The sequence below is a fragment of the Macrobrachium nipponense genome, chromosome 21 (assembly GCF_015104395.2).
Source record: "Macrobrachium nipponense isolate FS-2020 chromosome 21, ASM1510439v2, whole genome shotgun sequence".
Taxonomy (NCBI): Eukaryota; Metazoa; Arthropoda; class Malacostraca; order Decapoda; family Palaemonidae; genus Macrobrachium; species Macrobrachium nipponense.
The window spans coordinates 18,972-42,500 of record NC_087212.1 but is presented as its reverse complement, the minus strand read 5'-3'; the positions used below and the strand labels follow the sequence as shown (position 1 = coordinate 42,500).

At 42.1% G+C, this 23,529-nt stretch overlaps 2 protein-coding genes across 5 annotated transcripts; both read right to left on the bottom strand.

Moving 5' to 3' along the window:
* Positions 1–2,978: 2,978 nt before the first annotated feature.
* On the bottom strand, positions 2,979–10,206 carry LOC135197673 (zinc finger matrin-type protein 2-like). Of its 4 annotated transcripts, XM_064224686.1 has the most exons (7): positions 9,090–10,206; positions 8,277–8,406; positions 7,696–7,769; positions 7,069–7,264; positions 5,626–5,693; positions 4,985–5,130; positions 2,979–3,173 (listed from the first exon to the last, which is right to left on the bottom strand). In XM_064224686.1, exons 5-7 carry the CDS (start codon positions 5,654–5,656, stop codon positions 3,030–3,032), a joined length of 321 nt encoding a protein of 106 aa, XP_064080756.1. In that variant the 5' UTR covers positions 5,657–5,693; positions 7,069–7,264; positions 7,696–7,769; positions 8,277–8,406; positions 9,090–10,206; the 3' UTR covers positions 2,979–3,029. The 4 variants fall into 4 exon arrangements, with proteins under 4 accessions (XP_064080756.1, XP_064080757.1, XP_064080758.1 ...); XM_064224687.1 differs by lacking the exon at positions 7,069–7,264; XM_064224688.1 differs by lacking the exon at positions 5,626–5,693 and having other exon boundaries at positions 9,090–10,200.
* Positions 7,619–9,180, bottom strand: LOC135197635 (zinc finger matrin-type protein 2-like; the record flags this gene model as incomplete). Its single annotated transcript, XM_064224654.1, has 3 exons — positions 7,619–7,769; positions 8,277–8,406; positions 9,090–9,180. Coding segments are annotated over 3 exons (372 nt in total), but the record flags the coding sequence as incomplete, so codon positions are not given.
* Positions 10,207–23,529: the final 13,323 nt, after the last annotated feature.

Below are 23,529 nucleotides of genomic sequence, written 5' to 3'. Positions count from 1 at the left end.
AGCATTAGAAGGGTGATCACGCAGTTAAAAAAAGCGACATATCACAGTAACAGGCTTCTTAGTCCCTGATAAATGAGCAGCAACACAAGACAGTATGTATAAATCAATGGAACAGAGGAACACTCAAACCACCTGTAAAATCTTTGTCTTACCTCATACTTTTGCTAACTGAGATTTTTCCACTGAACTGGTGACCAATCTTGACAAGTACAGTTTTACAGGTTAGATTAGTATATGTATATACATATATATATATATATATATATATATATATATATATATATATATGTATAAATATATATATATATATATATATATATATATATATATATATATATATATATATATATACTATATATAAAATATATACATATATATATATACCTATATATATATATATATATATATATATATATATATATAGGTATATATATATATAAAATATATAAATATATATATAAATATAAATATATAAATATATATATATAATATATATATATATATATATATAATATATATATATATATATATATATATATATTAAAGACATCAGAGGGTTACTGAAAACTCAGTAGATCAGTTAAGGAGTTTATTATGAGATATGTTTTGTGTCATCCTGACACATCATCAGTCTGTAATGTAAATTCAATTCACATTTATAAAAAATATAATTAAAGTTTCCATGCTATTTTAAAAGCAAAACATAAAATACTAAAGTTATTCATAAAAATAATTGTTAAAAGCTAAAAATACTAAAATTACTCACAAGGTGACATTAAAATTGTAGAAATTCAGCATTAAAAAGGAATATTAACCTTAATAAAGCGAAGGACAAGAAAGGAATGGCTGTAGGACCGTTGTTTGCCCAGACCTCGACTACGCCAAGAAAAGCTGAGTAGAGGACTAACTAGAATTGAGGGAAGGAACGAGGTGCTTGATATGTAAAGACTCAAGTGTCGTTATATATTGGCTATGCTTGGTATTGTCAATTATCGAAAAATGTTTTTTGTTAATTTCAATTTTACAGAGAGCTGCATGATTTCTTATATTAGAAAGTTCAGGATTGGTTATCATCTGGCCAGAGGATAACCAATCCTGAACTTTCTAATATAAGAAATCATGCAGCTCTCTGTAAAATTGAAATTAACAAAAAACATTTTTCGATAATTGACAATACCAAGCATAGCAAATATATAATGACACTTGAGTCTTTACATATCAAGCACCTCGTTCCTTCCCTCAATTCTAGTCAATCCTCTACTCAGCTTTTCATGGCGTAGTCGAGATCTGGGCAAACGACGGTCCTACAGCCATTCCTTTCTTGCCCTTCGCTTTATTAAGGTTAATATGCCTTTTTAATGCTAAATTTCTACAATTTTAATGTCACCTTGTGAATAATCTTAGTATTTTTAGCTTTTAACAATTATTTTTATGAATAACTTTAGTATTTTATGTTTTCCTTTTAAAATAGCATGTAAACTTTAATTATATCTTTTATAAATGTGAATTGATTTTACATTACAGACTGATGATGTGTCAGGATGACACGAAACGTATCTCATAATAAACTCCTTAACTGATCTACTGAGTTTCGGTAACCCTCTGATGTCTACATGTTCGCACCTTTTGATATATATATATATATATATATATATATATATATATATATATATATATATATATATATATATATATATATATATATATACATATATACATATATACACATATATATACATATATATACATATATATATATATATATATATATATATATATATATATATATATATATATATATATATATTACATATATATATATATATATATATATATATATATATACTATAGTATATATAATATATATATATATATATACTATATATATCATATATATACATATATATATATATATATATATATATATATATATATATATATATATATATATATATATATATATATATATATATACCAGACCTCTGCATATACTGAACTTCACATGTAAATCCCTACTTGCCATAAAATGTAATGAACCACACATCTTGCCAGGTGAAACCTAATAATCTGAGTTAAGGGATTAATGTATTACTGCAACAAAAAAAAATTAGTCCTCTATTTGTCAACACAGACAAATGTATACTAATAATGTATGTATGTACTGTACTCACAAAACAAATACAAAGTATAACAGACAACTGATCTCTTTTTCTATACGTACTTCCTTGTTACCCACTGCCCTGTTTTCAAATGGACACAATATTTTTTGGTAGCTTGAGTTACAAGTCAGTGGCCTCTTTAAATTAAATATATCTTAGTTTTACCAGACCACTGAGCTGATTAATAGCTCTCCTAGGGCTGGACAGGATTAGACATTTTTACGTGGCTAGGAACCAATTGGTCACCTAGCAACGGGGAACTACAGCTTATTGTGGGATCTGAACCCCATTATATCAAGAAATGAATTTCTATCACCAGAAATAAATTCCTCTGATTCCATGTTGGCCGTGCCGCGAATCAAATTTTGGACCACTGGATTGGTAGCCGAGCGCAAAACTACTCGTCTATCGAGGAACTAATGGCCTCTTTAAGCTTGTTTCATATGAATAAGCTTAATCTTCTGAATAACAATATGTCATAATAATAAAGTACGTACTGTATTTTTGTTGAATACATCAGACAAATAGCCCACCTGAAAAAAATGAAAACGATAATGATAAAAAAGGGCAATCCTGAAAACTGTTATAGGGGAAAACTGTTAGCTCCTACCCAAGTGGCAAACACATGCAGTGATTAATCTCCTAAGGTTTTCTTGCATGAGAGATGATGCTTCCTCATATCGGTCTTGAAGTGTGTGGATTTCAAGCAATTGCAGAAATAGCCACGGTAAAAGTAATGGGGTTTGAGGAGACAACTAACATTGCATTATAAATGTAGGAACAAATCAATGGAAAACAAAAATTTAAAATATTATTTATTCTACAAAAATGATGCTTCGAGTACAGAAATAGGAATATATGTATTGCATTTTATTTTTTGGATGAGGAAAATCCTCCGAAACCCATTATTTTGGCCATCTCTGGATCCATACCACTGTCGTCGTCAATGGAGGAATCTGCTTTTCGCTTTCTTTCTTTGCGTTTTTCTCTCCGGTACTCCTTCAGCTTTTCCTCCTAGAAATAAAGTGAATTTTAGAGAATTACACTCTGCGCAGCTTATATTATTACATGCAAAAGAAGAATTAATACAATACATCTTGCTTCTTGTGATGTACAGGCACTGAAATTCAAGCTTCCAAAGAATATTGTGTTCCTTTGAAAGAAGTAACAGGAAATACAGAAAGAAGAGCTCATTTATTAGGAAAGGAAAAATAAATGAACAAATTAGTAAATAAATAGATACAAATGAAGGTAAATTATCAAAATACAAGAAGTGTTTGAGGGTAGTTTCCACCTTTCATTACACAGTCACAAACACTGAGTACACACTGTTTTTCAAGATGAAAACAGAAATTTATCTCTCAGACCTTTCAAAGCATAAACATGGAACCTTAATACATACTAAAATCTCTTTATAACACACACAATACCACTGTGCACAACATTTCATTCCAATAAAGAAAAACATTCCTATTTTTCCAAGAACATTATATTCTCCATATACCAATACTTACCTCATATATATACCAATACAACTGAGAGAGACACCTACAAACCTAGTAAACATAGTGTTCTGTCATGCAATCTTGTTACATTTAAACGACATAAAAATCTCAATTTTTTCAGCCTAAAACTTATTTTAAAAAGAAACCCATTACTTTATGACTGCCTTCAATGTGCAGTAACTCATTTTCAGACAACCAAAGAGGAAGAAGAGTTCTCTACAAGTCATTCGTAAATCTAGCATTCAAAGCAGGTCCCCTTAAAAGGACTGTAAAATCATAAGTATGGTCTGAATTACAAGCAAAGGGGCACTGGGGTTGGGAGGAGGGCTCCAAATAATTTTTATAAAGTGGTAGTTTTGTATGAAAAAATTAGTTCAAAAATGTATTTGTTTAATCACACTTATCAATTTACATCAATCTGAGTAACTAATGAAGTAGGAGAACTTTTTGTCTTTCTTTCTTTAAATCTTCAATTGAAAACCCTCACGGACAGAGTCAACAGACTAAAAACCCACAAGGACTGCAAAGGGAAATCAGCCTGCAGAGAGAGACAAGTTATAGGAATATGTGACAATGAATAAATATGAGGGAATAGAAAATAAGACCAATACACATGAATTCAGGAGAGGTCAGTCGTATAATGTAAGGTTAGAGCCTTTGGAGTCAAACAAATCACTGGAATTAGGTGTCTAGCAGTCCAAAGCATTCTTGGGCTACTAAGGGGTCATGAAGTGGATAGGTACTTTGTTTATCAAAACTTTGACAAAGCAGTAGAAGTAGAGACTAAGGTGACTCTGCAGTTGAAGAGGTACTTCCATCAGAAGCTATACAACATTTACACTGCCTCCTCCTATCTATTTGATCAGCATTGTACATTAGTCCAAAATTTACACTGATCACAAGTCAACCCTTGCTTACAAACCAGTTCTCTTCAAAGATTACACTTCAAGTGCAAATCACTCAATACTAGACATGTAATCACTGCACACTTATGGTCAAGAGTTCCAGCCCTGCTCATTGCTTGACTGGAATTCACTGGCAACCAACCTTACTGTCTCTGTGACCTAGGGATGGAGGTCACAGGAGCCCATAGGAATACTTACTGAGTCATAACCACCCACTGCCTGGTTCTCCCTGATCCTAGTTTGGGTAGTGAGAGGCTTGGGAACTGATCATGTGTATGTATGTTTGATCTTGAAGACATTGTGTAATGGTCTGATGCATGAGATCATGTGTTTACAGTAATATACATTTTCACAGCACAGTCTGTCCAATAAAACTTCAAACTTATATGTGACATAGTAACAACTAGGTACATACCTCCTCCTTCAATTCTTGCATCCTCTGTTCAATGTCATAATCTTTTTTCTTTTCTTCCAACTTCTTTTTATTCACATCGAATCTTTTTTTAACTTGTTCCAATGTTGAACGTTCAACGCGCATGGACATACCCAAATTTCGTTGATCTGGAATGAGTTATTCATTGATCAATTTTCAAATGCAATAACATATACAACCTTCATAATAGTACAGTAATTTAATAAATATATAATTTTTTTTCTAATCTTGACAGTTACATGTAAAACCAATATTGGGATTAATCTATGAAAATTAAAAATGTATTGAAAAAATAATGTACAGAAATACTTTATTCACATTAATAACTGTCTTGTTCTTGAGCAAAAACTAGATATCTAAGCTATTTACCCTGTCTTTTCTCTTTCAGTGACTGATAACTGGAATATATTTGGTAAACCTGTATCATGAAGTCTCCCTGAGGATACTGTGCAAATCAGATCCTCCAAACTTCAAGCAAAGATGAAATGCATTATCACCCTAAAGCAATTCTCCTTGCATTGTATAATTTACTTGCAATTTTATTTATTTATTTATCAATTTGCTAATTTATTTTTTCTTTTCTTATAACTAATCCCTTCATTCTGTATTTCCTATTACAGTACCTTCTGTTACTTCCACATGAACAGGGTTCATCTTCTGACCAACAGCAATAATAACCGCGTAAAAGATTCTGTGAGAAAAAAATCTTGCTTCAATCAAGTGTCATTACGAATAAAATATCAATTTGCTTTCTATGAAATGCTGGTGTGATATCACTGTTTAAATCTCCCACATATTAGATACTGAGGATACAAGTTTAAGCAAATGTAAATGGAATTCATTGTGTGTTATTAATATACTATACTGTTTTGAAGAGACCACTTTCTCTTTTCTGGACCCATACAGGATCATAACTCAGACACCCCCAGATCTAAGACGCAAAATTTGATATTGCCTGCAATAAGGGTCTAAATGGTGTTTAGGATGATAAAAATAGTTATTTTAAATACTGTGATAACTCAGTTTTTAAAACTACGTACTGCCTTACATAGGAGCTGGCCTCTCTGAAGATCATAAACAACAATGTGACCAAAGGTCTTACCATCATCGTCATGCTTGGTCAGACATTTTCGATAAGTGTTCTTTATCCCCTTGTATGCTGCGCAATGGCCCAGGTCCTCATGAATACCCTTTCTGTATGACATGGGTCTTCCTATTGGTTGGTATCCTACCACTTTGTGACTTTACTACGGTAATTCATGAAAATTAGGCTAGTGAATCCTTTTCGTACCTACAGTAAAAGCCGGGAGTTGGCGAGGTTGGATAATAAGATGCAAAAAAGGAAGCTGGAATGCGAATAGAGTAAAAAGCTAAAAAGTCGGTGCAGCTAGGAGACAAAGGGACACTGCAAACAACCTTTTGTAATGCTTACAGTCACCTATCTACCCACCAATCAAGACCATGGACCCCTCTCTACTACAATTAGCTGCTATGTTTCACAACCTCCTCCATTTCCTTTTTAGGAGTCCATGCCTCTGATGTGAGATGAAAGCCTGTCTACGTCTTGCACAAACGCCATATATTTTTTCCTTTATCTAATGGAACATTTTTGGTATTTAACCTAGAAACTTTTATCCACCTTATTCAGGATGTTTATTACAAATTCCTTCAATAAATCATTAACAATCTCATACAGCATTTAAAGTTCAACTTTGTTAATTAAGGTTCATTATTTAGGTTCTGTCCTTCAATTTTTACCTCAATATTTCTAAGTAGTATACAGTTTCTCTGAAAGTAATTGATAGGCTCTTCCATGGGATCACCAGAAGGGTCTGACAAATGGGTACTATTAGCCCTCAAAGATTGACGGGGCTGTTCAGGGCTGAATAACTAGGATCAGAAAAAATTCTACTATTTTCTTGGCTTATTTCTTTACAATTATACGTAGTAGCAGCTATTGAGAGATCATTTAATGTGGCAGCCTTGCAGTTTGCCATTTACAGTAACACCCTTAAAGTGAATTGGACCTTTTGTTACTCCTGTAATGTCTGTTTGTATATGCTTACCTGTATGTACTGTATTTTTCATCGTTCTGATCAGTCTTGCCTATAGATAAAGGTCGTTACGACCAAAAGATCTCGGCAGTTCTCGTTTTTTCATTTTCCTCCGTGGCATTACCTGTATTTTTATCTACATGCAGTAAATGTGCCTCACTGTCAAACTTCTCAGTTCCAAAGGTCCTTTATTCCTCTCACCATTGAACTGTGGAACAAGTCTCCCTTAGGATATTGCAAAATTGGAATCTCAATATAGTTCAATCAAAGCTGTAATGCATTACTACCCAAAAACAATTCTCCTTGTATTTCATAATTTATTTACATATCTATTCATTTATTAACTTATTTTTTTTATTTCCTAATAACTGATGTCTTTTCTGTATTTCCTATTTTTTGTTACTTCTTCCAAATGAACACCATATCCTTTGGAAGCTTGATTTCCAAGTCAACAGCCCCTGTGGTCTTGTTTCATTATGAAGAGTTCAGCTTCTGAATATAATAATAATAAAGTATATCCTCTGTGTACAGACAAAGAAAAGTGGACTTTAGGTTAGACTGATTACATACAATTTATGTCTATGAAGTAATGTTCAGAGTAAACTTTAGAGCAGTAAGAGATCTGCAAGCAATACTCACGCTTCTTTCCATTGATATGATCAAGAAAGTTTATAGAGTCCTTGACGACGCAATCACAAACATTGCAGTAGTATCTGAAATAAGAGATTCTATTAAAACAAGTAAGTGAATAAGGGTATTACCAAGAATAAAAACTGTTACTGCCTAAAAATAAAATACTGCAAGCTTCAAGATTAAAAGCATTTTTAAGTTTCAATCATTCTATCCAGCTTTTACCTAAATGAATAAGACAGTAGGGACTATATTATATTGAGCATTTACAATATTTGATGACAGAAATGTGCTGCAATTTCTGTTCCCTGGAGTCATATCTCAAGAATAATGGCTATGATTGTACAGGCAGTCCCTGGGTTACGGCATTCTGACTTTACAGTGCTGGGCTCGTGGCGCTGTAACCTGGTTTTAAGGCACCATTTATTCCCATTATTATTAGGATGTTCTGTTTTACAGTGTTTTTTGAGTTATGGCAAGCCACCAGGAATGGAACCCCTGCTGAAAACCAGGGAATTCTTTATTATCATAAGCTCTGCACAGAATTCGGTTAAAATGAATATCCTATTCAATAGCAGCCCCAAACTCACCCTCCAGACTGCGATGCAGGAGTAGTTTTTGTTATAACCTGGCTCTTTCCAAGTTTTGAATCGATGTCTACTTTGTAGTCTCTCTGCTTCAAGAACTCTCGTTTCACGGGAACAGCCTTCTGATTCTGAGCTGTGAAAAAAATTAACATTTGTAATCTACATTCAGGAAAAGCAAATAGAAACATAATCTTAATTTGAGCATCATTGTTTATTCCACTTATTCAAAACTCCTCCATTTCAGCACGATCCCATGCAAATGATGTAGCAATTGGAACCAATGCCAAAGTCATCTGAAGCTCAGCTGGCCATTCCAACTAAATACAGTGGTCCCCCCGTATTCGCGGGGGATGCGTACCAGACCTCCCCGTGGATAGTAGTTAGAACCCCCAAATGTTTGGAACCCCTATAAAAATGCTAAAAACAGCCTATTTTATTGGTTAAAACTCAAGAAAAACCCACCAACAATGTTTAAACTTGGTTTTTTAAATAGTTTTATCACAAAAAGTGCATTGATGAAATTGATAAAAACACCAAGGAATTTGGGGATATTTCTCACAAAAATACTGCTAATGTGCGAATTTTCCGCGAATAATGCGGGGAAACGTTCCCGAGAGAAATCTGTGAATGTGTGAGTCCGCGAATCCGGAGAGTGCGAATATGGGGGTTCCACTGTAATGCTATTAATCTTTTAGTTTTCTCTCACTATTATTCTTCCACCCGACAACAGGACTACAGCTATTGCAAGAGGTAAGATTCACTTCAAAAAATATATTGCATAAAGAAAAATGCTACTTTCAAACTTGTCATACAAACCTTGCGCAACATCCCGTTCAACACGTAAACGTTGCTGAGCAAGCGATTCGTACTCATCTCGGTCCCACTTTCTTCTGAACTCTGTTCCCGACTGGAAAAAGAATTGCAATTAGATGAAACCTATCAAACACTTTCCTTAAAAATAAACATACTTTATAATCTACAAAATCCTGCACTGTAGCACATAAAAAAGTATACAAAATTAATCATTAGCTATAGTAATAAATGAATGCTCAATTAAAATAAAAAAAATCTACCAAATTTTCAAGATAAAGACAACCATTACTATAACTTTGGGTGATTTTTTATAATAAATATAGTGTTAGGCAATCAATCAGATATCCATTCCTATCCACTCAAAATTTCTAGAGAGGAAACAAACACAATAAACAAATAATTGAATAGTTTGCACCAATAGCAATGGTTAAAAATGAATGAAACATGAGGCAACCAGTAAAAAAAAAAAAATTGATTCATGTACATATCAGGCTGGTAAATTGTGCTATTGCTGTATTATTCAATTAAGGCTGATAAAAGTCCCAGAAGAGGTATAGTACCACAGTGCCACTCAGGTTTGGTTGCCAATTTACTTGCAAAATGGATGCTGTTTTTACCACCAACCCCTTGGGGATGAAAGTAAAAACATGAACAAAAGAATGTAAATATGATATTAAATATAATAAAAAGACGAATATAAGAAAACAGCGATCAATATATCAGTCAGTGTCTTTGGGTCGAAGTCTTTTAAGTAGCAGATCTAAGTCATAATTCAATTGGGGTGCATCCTAGCCTAACCTTCGCTAAGGTCCTGCATCCTGACCTGGCCAAGGGGTGAGGGATCACACCCCCTTTACCCTCCACTCCCCAAAGTGACATTGTACACAGCAGAAAAGGGTGAATGTAAATTAATACTTGACAAAAGAATCACGACACTCCTAATGTCAACGCACATAGGGCGTGCCAAATCGACCAAAGGGCATCTCTTATTCTTGAGAAATTGAGAAATATGGTAAACAACCGCATGGACTGGCCAACTCACCGACTACTGCGGTTAGTCCACCCTCCGAAAAAGTACTTTAAACACGTCCTGACTCCAGAGATGGTCATCAGTCATGAGTTGTTGGTGGTGATAACAGGAGCTCAAGATCTCTACTCTCTTTTCGAAGTAAGTATTTTCTCCAAAGTTAGAAATTAAGGCCACATTTTAAGATTTAAACAGAGGGTAATGAAAAGGGTGGCCAACGCAGTGCCCACAAGCCCAAAACACTTTTGAAGTTTTTACTTACAACTCCAAATATTTCGAAGATTGATGCCATCTCGATGTTTGTGGAGTCGCTTGTGTCAACAAACTTCCCATTTCCTGTGCTAAATCCACACACCACTTGTACTCATAGATGCTGGGGCACTTTTCTTCACAACAATCGTAACCCTGACCACTTACCAGCACTTATTTGTACTTATTCAAGGTGACTACGGCATTTCGCGCTCTTCAATTGTTTATCAGTGTTGTCAATTGGTAGGTGTTTTACCCTCCAAACTGGGTATAAGACTTACACAAAACCAGGGAAATAAGTGAAATTAGCGTATCTATTTGTAGTATATATACATATTACAGCAATTTTATCATTACTGCATTACTATGACAACTAGAATTCATGGAAACAGTTTGTAAATGCATCGGCGTATGTGTGAAGCTCCACTAGATTGGCAACGATGAGTCTTTTAGCCGTCGTCTGCTTGTACTTCAGAAATATCTGTAGTTTTGGGGGGTTAATTGGTTGCAAAAAAGGGATAATAGACATGAATTAAATAAACATTTTGCAGTAAAGTTAAACCAAACAATGAGTAAAGTAAACAATTAAGGGAATAAAGCTTTGCACCTCATAAACATGTAGTTATCTGCTGAATTCATTTTTACCTTGTAATATGATATTGTTAAACTACAATAAAGTTTTGTACATACTTACCTGGCAGATATATACTTAGCTATAGTCTCTGACGTTCCCGACAGAATTTCAAATCTCGCGGCACACGCGACAGGTAGGTCAGGTGGTTCTAGACCTTACCCGCCGCTGGGTGGCGGATGTACGAACCACTCCCTTGTAAAGCTTGTCAGATTTTTCTCTTCCACCTGTCTCCTGAGGGGAGGCTGGGTGGGCCATTAATCGTATATATCTGCCAGGTAAGTATGTACAAAACTTTATTGTAGTTTAACAATATCATTTTTGTACATGAACTTCCCTGACAGATATATACTTAGCTGATTGGCACCCTTGGTGGAGGGTAAGAGACAGCTCAATAATACAGGTAAGACGGGAAACAACTAATGTTGTAGGATATAAAAACCTTGGTTCTCACCTTTTCAGGATGAAGACTTCATAGATACTATCTCTGAGTCTGCATTGCCTGGAGAGCTACAGCTAGGACGTGACCTGATGCTGAAAGACTCTCGGATCTACCACTGGGATATGTGATCCCCTATTGTGGTAGAATCCAAGTCGGATGCTGTTAGAGGGACCTTGTCTGCTTACCTAACAGATCCTTACCACTACACCTCTGCAAGGAGCCAAAACCCACCAGACCACCTAACCAAAATACAAAGGGTTAATATTACGACAAAAAGAGGTGCCTCCTGCAACCTCTTTCAGACAACCAAAAAACAACAATATAAAATATAGGGTAACATTTAAAAAAATTTACACAGGATAAGTTTCAGCTCCCTGCCCCAGCACCGAATCCGCCGATACGAAAGGACCCAAGGCGAAGCATTTATCATATGTGATTTTTACATCACGTAGGTAGTGGTTTGCGAAACCGATTGGCATCTCAAAAGTCGCCTCCATCAAGTTCCGCACAGACATATTTTTCTGAATGCAAGCGAAGTTGCGATGGCTCTCACCTCGTGAGCTTTCACTTTCAGTAGTTTAAAATGTTCTTCCTTACAAGCAACATGTGCCTCTGTAATAAGGCTTCTCAGAAAAAAGGAAAGAGCATTCTTCGACATGGGCCGAGTGGGGTCCTTTACAGAGCACCAAAGCACATCTTGATTAGCCTTAAGTTGTTCCTTCCTCTTAAGGAAATACTTCATAATTCTCATAGGGCAAAGAGTTCTTTCAGGCTCTTCCCCTACTAGAAAAGATAAACTACGAACTTCAAAGCTCCTGGGCCAAGGCCGTGATGGGTTTTCATTCTTTGCAAGGAAATTTGGTTGGAAGAAACGAACACACCATAGAATCTTCCTTAAACCCTACATTGCCCTCAATAGCTTGGAGCTCACTCACTCTCTTAGCTGTAGCTAGGGCCAAAAGGAAGATAGCCTTCTTCGTCAGATCCTTGAAAGAGGCTAAGCTAGGAGGTTTCGAATCTAGACGATCCAAGGAATTGTAGAACTACGTCTAGATTCCCAGTTTGGTACCACATGAGGACGCTTAATGGTTTCAAATGATCTAATAAGATCATGCAAGTCCTTATCATCGGATATCTTTAAGCCTCTATGCCGAAATACTGCCGCCAACATACTGCGGTATCCCTTAATAGTTGACAACAACCAGATGACATTCTTCTTTGAGGAAAATAAGGAAATCCGCAATTTGGGTCACAGAGGTACTGGAAGAGGAAATGTTCTTCCTCTTGCACCAACGTCTGAAGACATCCCACTTTGACTGGTATACATGCAAGGTGGAAGGTCTCCTCGCTCTTGCGATTGCTTTAGCAGCTGTTGCTGAAAAGCCTTTCGCTCTGACCAAAACTTTGGACAGTCTGAACCGCCAGTCAGACTGAGAGCGAGGAGATTTTTGTGGTACCTGTCGAAGTGGGTTGTCTGAGTAGATCGCTCCTTAGCGGGAGCGATCTTGGAAGGTCCACCAACCATTCCAGTACCTCTGTGAACCATTCTTGGGCCGGCCAAAAGGGAGCGATTAAGGTCATTCTCGTTGTCGGACTCTACGAACTTCTTGATGGTTAGCCCCAGGATCTTGAAGGGGGGAAACGCGTAGACGTCGAGTCCGTTCCAGTCTAGAAGAAGAGCATCTATTGCTAATGCCTCTGGATCCGATATCGGAGAGCAGTAAGGATCCAGCCTCTTGTTCTTTGACGTGGCAAAGAGGTCTATGTGTGGCCTGCCCATAACTTCCACAGGCTCTGGCATACATCCAGATGAAGGGTCCACTCTGTGGGAAGGACCTGATCTTTCCTTGCTGAGGAGATCTGCTCTACATTCCTTTCTCCCTGCACGAACCTGGTGAGAAGCTTGATTCCTCTTTCTTCTGCCCACAGAAGAAGGTCTCTTGCTGTCTCGTACAGGGAGAAGGAATGCGTCCCCCCCCTGTTCCTGATATATGCCAGAGCTGTAGTGTTGTCCGCGTTGACCTGCACTACCGATCTTCTGACTTTGGGCTCGAAAGCCTTCAGAGCCAACCACACAGCCATCAACTCCTTTCTGTTGATGTGCCAGGCTACCTGGTCCTACCCAGGTACCTGACACTTCGCTGGTTCCCAGAGTTGCACACCCGTGTCCGACGCGTCGGAGAACAACACCAGGTTGGGGGTCTGTGATTGAAGAGACAGTCCCTTCGCAAAGAGGTTGGGATCTGTCCACCATAAGAGATGTTTCTTGGTGTCCTGGGATAACGACAGGGAGAACGTCAAATCCTGAGAACGACGACTCCAATTCGAATGAAGAAGAATTGGAGCGGTCTCAGGTGCAACCTTCCTAGGGAAACGAATTGCTCCAGCGAGGAGAGCGTCCCCAGCAGACCTCATCCACTCCTCTCACTGTGCATACTTCTTTCCCTAAGAAGGTTGTTACTCTCTCGAATCCTCGGGCTATCCTTTCTTGAGAGGGAAAAGCCCGAAAACTCAGAGAGTTCATCTGTATCCCGAGATACACACTCTTGCTCGGGGATTAGTGACGACTTCTTGAAATTGACGAGAAGTCCCAAAGCCTTCGTCAATTCTAAAGTTACTTGTAAGTCCTTCAAACAACGATCTTCTGAATTGGCCCTTATTAGCCAATCGTCGAGGTACATGGATATCCTCACCCCTTTCAAATGAAGCCATTGAGCCACATTCCTCAAAATCCCCGTGAACACTTGAGGGGCCGTCAAGAGGCCGAAACACAGAGCCCTGAACTGAAAAATTTTCCCCCCCATCATGAATCTGAGAAACTTCCTCGAGGAAGGATGGATCGGTACGTGGAAGTAAGCGTCCTGTAAATCCAAGGAAACCATCCAGTCCCCTGGACGAAGTGCTGCCAGCACTGATGAAGGCGTTTCCATCGTGAACTTCTTCTTTTCTACGAAGAAGTTCAGGGCGCTTACATCCAACACCGGTCTCCATCCCCCTGAGGACTTCGGAACTAGGAAAAGGCGGTTGTAGAAGCCCGATGAATGATGGTCTGTCACTAGTTCGATAGCCCCCTTCTCCAGCATCTGATCTACTGCTAGATGGAGAGCTTGATTCATGATGGGGTCTCTGTACCTGGACGTCAGTTCCCTTGGGATGGTCGTCAAGGGAGGTCTTTCGACGAAAGGGATGAGGTAACCTCTCCTCAAAATAGAAAGGGTCCAAGGATCTGCCCCTTTTTGGGCCCAGACTTCTGCAAACTCTAAGAGTCTGGCGCCCACCGTTGTTTGAAGGACTTGCAAGTTATTTTGTTTGGGGCTTTAACAGACTTGGCGAAAGTCTTACCCCTTCTTGAAGGTCTACGACCTCTAAACGTAGAGGTTCTTGATGAAGACGCCCCTCGAAAGGGTTCTCGAACACTTGCTTTTCCTTCTTAGCCTTGGTAGGGAAGGAAGGGCGAGGTTTTCCCCTTGCCGACTGTGCCAAAAGGTCCTGGGTGGCTTTGGCCGAAAGTGATCTTGAAATGTCCTGCACTCGATGTTTAGGGAACAACTGAGCAGACAGAGGAGCAAACAGCAAAGAAGACCTCTGGGCATGGGAGACAGACTTCGTTAAGAAGGAACAATAAACCGACCTCTTCTTCACGATCCCGGCCCCATACAGGGAGGCGATTTCACTCGCTCCGTCTCTTACCGACTTGTCCATACAAGACAAAACACACATAAGATCTTCTGGCGAAATTGACTCTGGCACTTCAATTTTCTTGGCTAGGACTCCCAACGACCAATCAAGGAAGTTAAATACTTCTAGCACTCTAAACATGCCTTTGAGCATGTGATCCAATTCATTCATTGCCCAAGTTGTCTTAGCAGAGTTAAGGGCAGTTCTCCTTGTCGAATCTACCAGCGCCGAAAAATCCGAATCAGCCGAGACGGTAGACCCAATCCTAAGGACTCTCCTGTTTCGTACCAGAAACCAGCGCATCCTGATAACTTCGAAGGAGGAAAAGCGAACATCGTTTTCCCCGCTTCTTCTTTGGAAGCCATCCAGGAACCAAAACTCCTCAGTGCCTTCTTCATAGAAAGAGTTGGCTTCATCCTACACAAGAAGAACTCTTCGCTGTCTTCGCCGTTGAAAAAAAGTGAGTGAGGAGAAGAGGAGCCGTAGGAGAAAGGGAATCCCCAAAAACTTGCAAAAGTAGCTCTGGTAATCTTCTTGTAAGAAGGACACAGCAGCAGAAGTGTTCGGTTCCTCATCCGAACCTTCTAGGACGTCTTGTCGAGGCGAGCGCGGAAGATCCTTAGGTGACGAAGGGATCCTAGTAGGAGTTGAGCGAGAGGTTGGAGAACGCCCTCTCTTAGAAGAGTTCACATCCACTGGAGAACGAAGAGAAGATCTGGGATGTCTACGATGAGACTCCCTCTTCGAGGTAGACGGAATCTCAGCCGAAGGAGAGGTAGGGCTCCTACTCCGAGAATCCTCGGAAATATCCACAGGGCGCTTACGAGGAGGCAAGCGCCTACTATACTCTTTGCGCCTATCCCGAGGCGAGCGGCTGCCAGGAGAAGAGCGCCTATCGAGAGCAGAGCGCTTGCGCGGCTCTCCATACCTGTCCAGTTGCGTACGATCAACGGAAGTTCGACTGGAAGGCTGCTTGCGAGACTCTTGACGTCTAACAAGAGGGTAACATTCAGGAGAAGGGCGCTTCAAAGCTAACGAGCGCCTACTTGGAGAAGGGCGCTTCCGAGATTCCTGTTGTCTACCAAGAGACAAACGGTCAGGAGAAGTGCGCCTAGAAGCGGGAGAGCGCCTACACGGAGAAGGGCGCTTGAAAGACTCTTGTTGTCTGCCCCGAGGAGAATAATCAGGAGTATGACGCCTTAAAAGAGACGACGCCTACTAGGAGATCGATGTGCAGTAGGCTCTTGGCGCCTTACCGTGCGGGGAGCGGCTAACAGCAGGCCGTCTATCATGCACACGACTCCTACCAGACTCTTGATGCCTGTCAGGAGAGAAGTCACGATCCGACACTCGAGGAGTGACATCTGGACGAAGAACGCCTACTTGTATAAGGGCGCCTTCTATAATCTTGAGGCTGCTGAGGAGAAGTCTCACGCGAGGGAGTTGAAGAAATAGCGTGATGAGCAGGTGCAGTGCGCTTACCGGAAGCGGGAATCCAATCTGGAGAAAAAACTTCTTTCTCCATAGAGCGTCCTACCGATGTTTGGCGCCTTGAAGTCGAAAGAGAGCCAGGCGAGCGAGGGCGCTCACGCGAGCCCCTACCTTCATACGAAACCTCCCCATATGAAGGAGAACGCCTAAAACGAGGAGAACGATCCTCTGAAGAGCGGCGCCTAGATCTCTTGATCGGAAGAGAAACGTCCTTCTTCCTACGTGATCTAACTGCTAGAGAGTCTGCTAGCGCCGTGATCTGAGCTTGAAGTCCCGCGAGTACTCTCGTAGGCGAATCTTGTTGTTCTTCCTCGGAAGCAGGCGCCGAGTGCAGAGCGCGAGAAAGAAGAACGATCAGGATTTCTTGGGTTTCTTCGCCTCCACCGACGATTCTTCCGGGAAAACCTCCGGACCTAGAAGCCAAGGACTGCAGGAGCCTTCCAAGCCCTCTTCAACGGGCGCGACGCATACCGGGGAGTTCCAACCTCTCTTCGGAGAGGGAGACGACGAAGAGGAGGAAGCATTGGCGTAGTAGCTCCTTCTTGTAGCGATCCGAGGCAGCCTGGGAGCGTACTTCAGGATCTGCCGAGGGGACGCCTGACCGGTGGGGGTTCTCCCTAGCCCTCTTGCGGCTTTCGACTTTCCTACTCCACTGGAACTGGGAGTCTGGAAGAGGTCTAGGCCTAGAGGCACTAAGGAGCCGGTCAGACGCACCCTCCACAACACTGGGGACACTGCACTGATCACTAACACTCTCCTTACCTTCCAACTGACGAATCTTCTGATCCATAGAACGAATCGTGGCTCTCAGAGCTGCCGCCTCCGAAGGCGAATCTTCGGCTTCGGTGCGGGGAGCAGGGGCTGCAACTTGGGAAGAAGGTTCTAATTCTACGTTAGTATTAGGATCCACATCCAACTCACTCATTCTAGATCTACTAGAACTTCTAGAGGAAGCCTTACGCACTCTATCACGTTCCAACTTCCTAACATAAGAAGAGAGAGCCTTATATTCTTCTTCATTCAATCCCTTACATTCACTTAAAAGGCAAGGTTAGCAAAAGAACATTCATTCCCCCTGCATTTCATGCAAAACCGTGTGGGGGTCTACCGAAGCTTTCGGCAACCTCACCTTACATCCTTCATTCACGCAAACCCTAAACAAAACCGAAGTTTTAACCTACGAATCTAGGTCAGACATCGTTAAAGAAAATCAAAATCAAAATCAAACCGGTCCACAATCAGCGTATGCCAAGCCAAACAAAGCGAATACGACCAAAAGAAGTCCAAATTAACTCCAGGCAAGCGAGAATCGAAAAACTATCGAGAGGAACCGACAACAGTTGTTATCGTTCCCGCGACAGAGAAAAATCTGACAAGCTTACGGGAGTGGTTCGTACATCCGCCACCCAGCGGCGGGTAAGGTAGACCACCTGACCTACCTGTCGCGTGTGCCGCGAGATTTGAAATTCTGTCGGGAACGTCGGAGACTATAGCTAAGTATATATCTGTCAGGGAAGTTCATGTACAAAACGGTGGTTTTATCCTTACTGCCATCACAACTGAAACTCCACAGTACTTATTTGATTGTAATTATACACATTTTGGTCTTAATTCACTCCAAATTGCACTTGAACCACGTTGCTGTTCCTGGTTCCTAAGTACTCACTCCACAAACACAGTTACGAGCAGCAGACAATAACACTGATTATGAGGTGCAAAGCTTTATATTCCCTTAATTGTTTACTATACTCATTAGTATTTAGTTTAACTTTACTTTGTTATTTCAAAATGTTTATTTAATTCATGTCTATTATCCCTTTTTTTGCAACCAAATTTACCCCCAAAAATTACAAATATTTCGGATGTATACTTACGAGCAGACAACGCGAGGAAAAATGACAATTTGTCGAAAATTGCATTTTTCCTAACTATACAAACCTGAGGTCCTTTAACAATAGGAAGGTAACTAGCGGCAGCTGGGACGGTCGTAAGCTTCGAACAAGGGGAGAACGGTAGTTAACTGCTTGTCCGATCGTGCGCGCGCCCGCGCGCCCGAGAGGTGAAGAATCACTTTTGCTTTAGGCCCATGCAAAAAGTTGCAGAGTGAGGGGTGGCATGAGGTGGGACTATATGTAAAGGACCTCAGGTTTGTATAGTTAGGAAAAATGCAATTTTCGACAAATTGTCATTTGTTCCGATACGTAATACAAACCCTCGGTCCTTTAACAATAGGAAGACTCACTTCTTGGTGGGAGGAATCTGAGTCTTTTTGGTGAACAGACTGGTGTTCGTCCAACCACCCTGGAGTGCCTCCCTGGTCGTAAGAGCAAGGGAGGGATCCAAACCTCTGTCCGATTGATCGGGGTGTGCACCGCAGGATCAATGGTCAGACCTCTGGGCCAAGTACTAAGAGAGAGGCAAGCAGATTCTCTTCGTACCAGCAAGCAAGACTTGTTCCTGTTTGCAAGAGACAATCATAAAATGATGGGTTTGTCTCAATTTGGCATCCACTTCCTCCCCCTTGTTGGAGGAAGTGGTGGATATTTACTCCTATCCCTACTGAAAGGGATAGGATGGTGCTCTATTGAGTAGCTCACCTGCATCTCGTCCTTACCCAGCAGGGTGACGACCGTGTCCCTCTACCCAAAGGTAGAGGGAAGAAAAAGATGGGAAGAGGAGCCAGTCACACTCTCATTCCTCATCCATTCTTACGGTCACACCAGGACTCGATGCTGTTCAGCCTGCGAGGGTCTGGGTTAACTACACAACGTGTTGAGCAACCACCACGGTTCCCAAGGAAAAAGATCCAAGGAACTGTGGGCAATATACCTGAAAGGTAAAGGAAGGTTAGGTGCATGCGGTCCGGTTGGACCAGGCACCTGCCTTCATTACCTGCGCCACGGAGAAGTTCTTGCGGAACGCGAGAGAATGATGAAGAGGCGTCCACACTCATCCTGGGTGTCGAGTTTCTTCGGACAGCTCCGTCGCACCTTCACAGGACAAAGCAGCATAGCCTTCGTATCGGAGGCGGTGAAGTCCATTAGGGAGGGTATTGTGAAGGACTCGAACCAATCGTCAGTTACCGAAGGGTTCTGAGTCTTCGCTACGAAGATCGGTACGAAATCGAGCGTCACAAATCCCATCCCTTTTGTGCTTGACTTCTCAAGAGAAGTCATGCAGTTACCTAAGACGAAAAGAAGGGAATAGTCGTATGACCTATCCCTCTTCTCGACTTTGGTTATGTACAGTACTCATACTGACAAGCTATTAAGACGAAGTAATGATTGCTCTGGAACAACCGAACTAAGTCCACAGCATAGTTCGTACTGACTCGGGCGCTCTGACAGCTGCCGACTGACTGGTTCGGAATCAGTAGAGGCAAGTTGTCCAAGCATCCGGGTAAGTCACGTGACCTTCGTGCCCTTTAAAGAGTTATGCTGAGAGACCAACAAATAAAATATTTGTTAGTCACCGATGCCGGACGGCGCGGCGATGATTCTCTTAATGCATAAGCTCAAAAGGCGAAAGTCAATTGCCTTCAAAAGACCGAGGTCCCTGATGGCAAGAAAATCTCATAGACGTTGAATCTCAGCTTAAGGAGAAACAACACTATGTGACGTTGAAGACGAAGGTAGGCAATGAATGCAACCTACGTCTTCCAGCTGAATCGAGAGAAGGAATCTCAAGATTCTAAACCTGTGCTTACAAATGACTGAAAACGCTAACCGCCATTTCATTGCTGTCCGTTGTGCAATGAAAGCGGGGCTTCTTCAGTAATGAAACACAGGGGAGAGCCGCTTGAAGAACTGCTTCTCATGGGCTGAACGTTTGGAAGTAGAGCTGGCAGGTGTGGGAGTAGGCGATGTCTTTCAATACATCTGCTAATCCTTGGGGTGAACAATGAACAATTGTACACCTCCGAATACAGATATTTTGAGGACAAACTCAGATTCCGCAAAAATCATTCGCATTATCGGGATACGATGCAGCAAGAGACTATTACAGAATTCTGTTACCGTGCGGTAACAGAAAGATGAGAGTCGAATAGATATCTCTGTTTAAAATTCTCGCAATACCGAAGACGATGAATACTAGCGTTTCACAGCAGTAGATGGTCATTCATGTATGCGAGAATCCCGTTAATCAGAGACTTAAGTCCTTGATTGTTGGGCAGAGATACGGTTGTTATTCAATCAAAGCAGGTGAGAAAGACATAAACAACCGTCCATCTCAAAGCGGCAGCTGATACTGAAATGCCTCGGGCAATTCAATACGCAGTAGCTGTCGCTGACTCGTCATCCTGAGTTGCCAAGTAAATCCTTTCCACGAAGGAATGCGTTCGGCTAGAACCACCGAGCATAAAAAGATATGCTCGAGCAATTATATTTAAGCGAAACGAATTTCGGTAAATATAAAAGCTTAAATGGTGTTGTTGTGACACAACCAAGTATATAAAATTTAAACTGGAAACTCCTGGGAGGTTGCAGGCAACCCGGGTTGCAGTTCAATTAGAATACTTTTCGTCTAAGTCGCAATCCGTAGAATAACCAGGATATGCGCCTACCCCTCGGACCATTCAACTGCTTAGCAGAATCATGTCGCGAGGTTAATATACGTAGTATATTTGTAGGATTCTGAACAACGATCTCCATCCTAAATTCTTTCCTTCAAGAAAACAAAATAAGGATTGGAGATCGACCACCTTCGTTCTCTATTAAAGAGAGTGAAGGAGAAGTCTTCCTCGAAGGAAAGCTTCAATGGTGAACAGAATACTAAGACGATAGTTCCAGCCAAACTGGATATTCCCGTCCGTTCTTCTCTATTCCAGGTTGGTCGCCTACTGTGAGATAGTCTTCTTTCAGCAGCAGTCTTCTTTCCTAATGCTAGAAATTCCAGGAATTCGAGCATAGGCGAGGTTCCCGATTATCGTGTAACATATCGGGGATTCTCGTCTCGCTCACTTTGGACCGTGGTCTCGCCTATGTGTTTGGAGATCGTAAGAAACTCTAACACTGAATGCGCTAGAAATTCCGTAGAATTCTAAGCAGTCTGCGAAACCCCCACCGAATTCGTCAAACGATATCGGCTGGTGGTCCTCTCGATTCCCGTAGAAATCGAGAATGGGGCCGGATCCCTCCTCAACGACCGGGGCTTACGTCAGGTAGGACCGAAGGTCCCCCCTGGTAGCGCAGTCCCCAACGTGGGATCCTACAGAGAAATCTCTGTAGGATCCTTCCCCTTTCCCTCGTAGCCGTAAGGAGAGAGGGAATGGGGGAGGAATTGGATACTCGCTCGCCTCCCAGTGGAACTAGCAGTTGGAGAGAGTAGGAGCAGCCATCGCCTTGCGGCGATGGCCTCTCAGAGTCTGGGAAAACGTATCGTCAGGAGAAAACGTTTTCCCGAGGAGGGTTACGAACTCTCAACTGTAGGTAAGGGTCTGCCGCCCACTGTGAACGTCGTCTGGTGGGGCTGATCGACACTGACAGGAGAGAGCCGATAGCCCGTCCTCCGACTCATTCCAGTCCTCGTCGAGGTCGAAACCTCTCAGGAGGACCGAAGGAGTATTTAAATACGGTGTCCGAAGACACGTAGAAAACGCCGCTGTCGCAGTAGAGGAGGTGGAAGTAGCTTGATCGACCGGCCCAGAACTGAGAGAGCCTTCTTGTCCGGAGACGAGAGACTCTGGTTCAAGACAGAATCGGCAAGCCTCCGATCGCGGCATACCCACCGTCGGTTTGGGTTCCCTCTCGGGCCCAAAACGACTCGAGCAGAGACATGGGCTCTGCTGGTGGGAGCGGCAATCCTTCCCCCAGGTCGTTGTGCTGACGAATCAGTGCAATAACCTGGGTAAAGTTACTCTGAATCTCGGAAGTTACAGCGTCTTGAGGAGTAGGACCGTCCAGTCCCTCCACAAGAGCAGCTCCCAGGACCCTCCTCCTTCAGAAGAAGGACCAGCAACAGATCCCTGACGGTTGCCTCCAATCACTTTGCGCGTAGTCCTGGTTGGTCCTAAAAGACCACCTGGCCACGTGCGGCGTCGTGACGGGATCGTGAACGGCGCAATCTCTCACGATCACTCCTATATACCTCGCTCTTCCTGGCGTATGCCGAGGAAGTTGAAGGTATCGGAGAGACAGAACTGACGCTACCCCTCTCCCCTGACGGTCGCCTCAATCACTTGCGCGTACGTCCTGGTTGGTCCTTAAGACCATACGTGGCACGTGCGGCGTCGTGACGGGATCGTGAGCGGCGCACCTCTCACGATCACTCCTAGCTACCTCGCTCTCCCGGTGTAGCCCGAGGAAGTTGAAGGTTAGTGGAGAGACAGACCTGACGCTCCCCCCCCGCTCGCTGGCAGGACCAGCGTACGTGGGGGGCTGCAGCCGATCACCAACCCGCGGTGGGGATCGATCTGCAGGCCTGGCCGTGCCGCTCACCTGTGGCGAGCGGCTCGACTGAGCACGTCGACCCCGGTCCCGTGCGTCAGACGAGCTGCCATGCTGGTCAGCGTATCCGCCCGGTCCCTGTGGGAGCGGCGGTCAGGTGACCTGCAGAGCTCGCTTTCGCCGTGAGACCGGTGAGCGTCCTCGCGGCACGTCAAACCGCTGGTACCAGCCGAGGCTGGTACCGTCGGTCGGGGACCTGGGGGACCTCTTCCCAGCCTCAACCCGTGGCCGGTCAGAGACCGTCACGTCCACCCGAGGTACCGGCTGGTCGCTGCGAGAGCGGCCGCTGGCCTGGCGAACGTCACCTGAGCGGCTCTCGACAGTCTTCTGCTCCGTGCCTCGGTCATGACGCTGAGCGAACTCAGGCGTCTTAACTTTGGCTGCACGGTCACCCGAAGGAGATCGTACACTCGAACTTCTCGCGGACGAGAAACCGAGCCGGGTACCGGCTTAGCAGCAGAGCTGCCAAGACCAGGCGA